The sequence below is a fragment of the Diospyros lotus genome, chromosome 9, assembly GCF_014633365.1.
Source record: "Diospyros lotus cultivar Yz01 chromosome 9, ASM1463336v1, whole genome shotgun sequence".
NCBI classification, from domain to species: Eukaryota; Viridiplantae; Streptophyta; class Magnoliopsida; order Ericales; family Ebenaceae; genus Diospyros; species Diospyros lotus.
Genome location: NC_068346.1, coordinates 22392472 through 22396930, shown reverse-complemented (window position 1 = coordinate 22396930; position 4459 = coordinate 22392472). Strand labels below are relative to the sequence as shown.

The window sequence follows — 4459 nt, the reverse complement described above, 5'->3', positions numbered from 1 at the left end:
CATTTGCCTTCCCAGGATGAAATAAGATCTCACAATCGAAATCCTTAAAGAATTCAATCCACCGACGCTGTCTCATATTTAACTCTTTTTGGGAGAACAGATACTTGAGACTCTTATGATCTGTATAAATTTCTATCTTCTCACCATATAGATAATGTCTCCATACCTTCAAAGCAAAAACAACATCCGCTAATTCTAAATCATGAGTGGGGTAATTTACCTCATGTTTCTTCAGTTGTCTAGAAGCGTAAGCGATCACACGGCCTTCTTGCATCAATACACACCCTAGGCCCATATATGATGCATCACTAAAGATAATAAACTTTTCCCCACTTTTAGGAATAGCCAACACAGGAGTGGTAGTTAACTTCCTCTTCAACTCTTGAAATGCAGTCTCGCAATCGTCAGTCCAATCAAATCGGGCATCCTTACGAGTTAACTTCGTCATAGGAGAAGATAATCTAGCAAAACCCTCGATGAACCTCCTGTAATAGCCGACCAATCCCAAGAAACTCCGAATTTCAGTCACTGTAGTAGGCCTGGGCCAATCCACAACAGCTCTAATCTTCTCAGGATCCACTGCTATACCATCTCCTGAAACGATATGACCCAAGAATCCTATCTGATGGAGCCAAAATTCACATTTGCTAAACTTTGCAAACAACTGCTCCTCTCTAAGCTTTTGCAACACCATAAAGAGATGTACAGCATGATCCTCAGGACTGGGAGAATACACCAAGATGTCGTCTATAAAAACAATCACCAACCGATCTAGGTACTCTTGAAATACCCGATTCATCAAGTCCATAAACACTGTGGGGGCGTTCGTCAAACCGAATGGCATCACAACAAATTCATAATGACCATAGCGGGTCCGAAATGCTGTCTTCTGTATGTCCTCATCCCTGACTCTCACCTGGTGATACCCCGATCTCAAATCAATCTTGGAGAAAACCCTTGCTCCACGTAACTGGTCAAATAAATCATCAACTCTGGGGAGGGGATATTTATTTTTCACTGTTACCTGATTCAACTGGCGATAATCTATACACAGTCTTAAAGATCCATCTTTCTTCCTCACAAATAAGACTGGGGCACCCCATGGTGAAGTACTAGGGCGGATAAATCCCTTCTCCATTAACTCCTGCAATTGGACCTTCAATTCTTTCAGTTCATTAGGCGCCATCCGATACGGAGTCTTGGAAATAGGTTGGGTACCTGGCATCAATTCCACTGAAAACTCTACTTCCCTACGAGGTGGTAAACCTGGAAGTTCATCCGGAAATACATCAAGAAAATCGCATACAACCGGTACCTCTGTCAGTGGTGTACTGCTCCCGCCTTCAGTCATCACAAATGCCAAATAAGCTTCACAACCCTGACGCATTAACTTCTCAACCTTCATAACTGAAATCATCGGAGTCACTAACATGGGCTGGACGCCTCTATACACAAGGGCAGGCTATAAGGGAGGCTCAAAATGAATGATCTTTTGATGGCAATCAACTTTAGCATAATGATTCGACAACCAATCCATCCCCAATATAAGGTCGAAGTCTCTAAGATCCAAAATCACCAAGTCTCCTGGTAATTTCCTATCATGGACTTCAATTTCACAGTTAAAAAGTACCTCTCTACCCCATAACTGATTACCTCCCGGAGTGGACACAATCAAATGGAAAGGCAATACAATTCATGGATGAGGTACATAACTCGCAGCATGCAATGCAATAAAAGAATGCGAGGATCCTGTGTCAAAAAGAGCACGCACATCATGATTATATAATGAAAGAATACCTTGGATGGTATTGGTCCCCTTCTCCGCTTCAGCTGCTGTGAGGGCAAACACTCGGCCCTGTACCTGAGGACTCTCCACAGCAATGGAACGCTGAGTAACCAGTGAAGATCCTCGTGGGCCTGCTCCTGAAGCTCTGGAAGCTGTTGGCCTATGACTACCCCTCTGACTCAGCCCTCCTGATCTCTGGCCTCGGCCTAGCATCGCTCTCTAACAAGTATTTGCCATGTGCCCCTGCTGCCCACATCTATAACAAATCACCTCAGGGGTAGATGAGACCTCCAAGCTACGTGGACAATCCCTGCGTACATGCCCTGCCTAGCCACACAGATAACAAACCAATTACCCGAAGAGACAAGGCCCCCGGTGTTTCTTCCCACAACGAGCACAGGATGGAAGCTTCATAGTCTCACTACTTGAACCAACTTCCCCTCTCCTCTTCTTGCCACTGGTAGATCCCTGGGAAGCTTTGGATCCTCTGAACAAGGCCTGGGCTGCTCTCCACTCCCCACGATCATGCTCAATAGCATAAGCCCTCTGCACCACTGTGGGGTAATCTGTAACTCTCACACCACCATATGCGTGTCGGATCTCGGGGCACAACCCTCGCTGGACCTTAGAAGCCTTCTTCTCCTCTGTAGAAATCAAATCAGGGGCATACCTGGCTAAGGTTATAAACTCAGCTTCATATTGGGCCACTGTCTTGCTGCCCTGCACCAACTCTATAAATTCATACACTTTCTGCTCTTTATACCATGCTGGGCAATAAGCTTCATTAAATGCATTTTGAAATTCTGCCCAGGTAGGATCCCTAGGCCCATACCTCTGACAGACTGTCTCCCACCATCTTTCTGCATCATCCCTAAGGAGGAATGTGCCCAACTGCACCTTTTGGGCATCTGTACAACCCATAGAGCGAAGGTGATTTTCTATGGAAAGCATCCAGTTCTCCGCCACTGCTACATCCGTCCCTCCAGTAAATTCTGGTGGTCGAAGCGCCATGAAGTTCTTCAGGGATAGCTGCAGCTCGTCCTCGTCCTCGAGTCCGTGGTCGTCCTCGGCGAGCACTCATATCCCTGAAGACACACTGAAGTTAGGATCCAATTCGCAATTATTAAACTTAACCAAAAACGCATATCAAAGACTGACGCACACTCCTAACTCTACCCAACATCCTATGTGCGCGGGGTCATCTCTCGACTGCTCTGATACCAACTTTGTAACACCCCTTCCCCCAAGTTAACCCATTTCAAGGCAACCTGGAAGAATGGGTGCTAGAGAACATAGACAAACAACACTTAGCCACAAGCATGCATACACCTGCCATCATTAAACTCAAACCCAAGATAAATACTTCCAAGGATTACAGCATGACTTTTCTTTAAGTTACATTACACACAAAATAAAGTCTACACATCTACCAACACAACTTCCCAAGACCCTTTAAATCAAGAGGGGACCCGCACGCGCACATGTCTACCCATCCTTCTTGCTTGACTCCCCACCTGCTACCTCTTTACCTTTACCTGGAATGGAGGAGAGTACAACGTGAGCTACAAAGCTCAGCAAGCATAAGAAATAAGAAGGAAGAGCATGGCAGATAATAATAGGATACAGGTGTGGTGAACATACATATTGACGGAAATGACAGGTGATAACTCAAGAGTTACACACACACCCGTAATGATAATGTCATGCATAACACGCATATAAGTCTGTCAACATATAAATGGCCAATGGCCTCATATAGCAAATAAAATGCAACATAATACGTACCAGTTTATAGCTGAGTCCGGTGACCATAGGTCATATCTGATACACTTGGCTATAGCCATACGTACATATATACAAATACATATATAATCTCACCCATGGTCGTCACCACTGGGCGCGCCCCTCAGTCGTCACCGCAGGCAGTCAGGCTAAGGCCTACTGGTTTTGGGGGATATATCCCGGCGGTACACAACCGCAGCGCGCATAATCATCTCTGTCCATGCCTTTTCCAATGCACATGCAACACATAAAGTGGCCACATACAAATTGCACGTGCTAGAAATAAAAACTGATGCTCGTGCACACTCATGAGATGTTATGCAGGAAGTCAAACCAAGACATGCTCATGATGCACAATTACCATTCTTTCAGAACATGCCATGACAGTACATATATAAGCAATCTAAAGTTATTCTCTGTTCATAATATGTTCAACACGGCTAGCCAATAACACTGAGTCATGGATTTCTTGTTTAAGCTCAAGTTCACAGTGAGATATATAAAGTAGGGCATGGAGAAGAAGCAAGTCTACCATGCAGATTTCCACTTAAAACTCCATTCCTTAGGATTTGTGGGGAGAAACAAGCCCCACATGGCTGTCAGAAACTTTCCCCCAACTTAAAAACCCTAAGCCCAATCAAGCTCTTAAAACACGTAACCAGCCCATACCGCAATAAAATCCAAGAGAAAAGAGGAAGGAAGAGAGAACTTGCCTTTTACTTCACCGATCAACCACTAAGAACTCTTTGGATGGCAAGATCTGACTTGCTGTGAAAAGAAAAATGAGGGTTTGGAGAAGAACAGAGAACTTACGAGAAAGAGGAAAAGAGTGTTCTGTTCTAGTGAGATTTTTCTCACAATTTCTCTTTTTATATTATCTTTATAAATCAT

General features: G+C 44.4%; 1 protein-coding gene across 1 annotated transcript; it reads right to left on the bottom strand.

The window, feature by feature from the left end:
- Positions 1 to 2137: 2137 nt before the first annotated feature.
- LOC127809303 (uncharacterized) lies at positions 2138 to 2797 on the bottom strand. The gene has a single exon (XM_052348067.1). The coding sequence runs from the start codon at positions 2795 to 2797 to the stop codon at positions 2138 to 2140; it is 660 nt and encodes a 219-aa protein (XP_052204027.1).
- Between the last annotated feature and the right edge of the window lie 1662 nt (positions 2798 to 4459).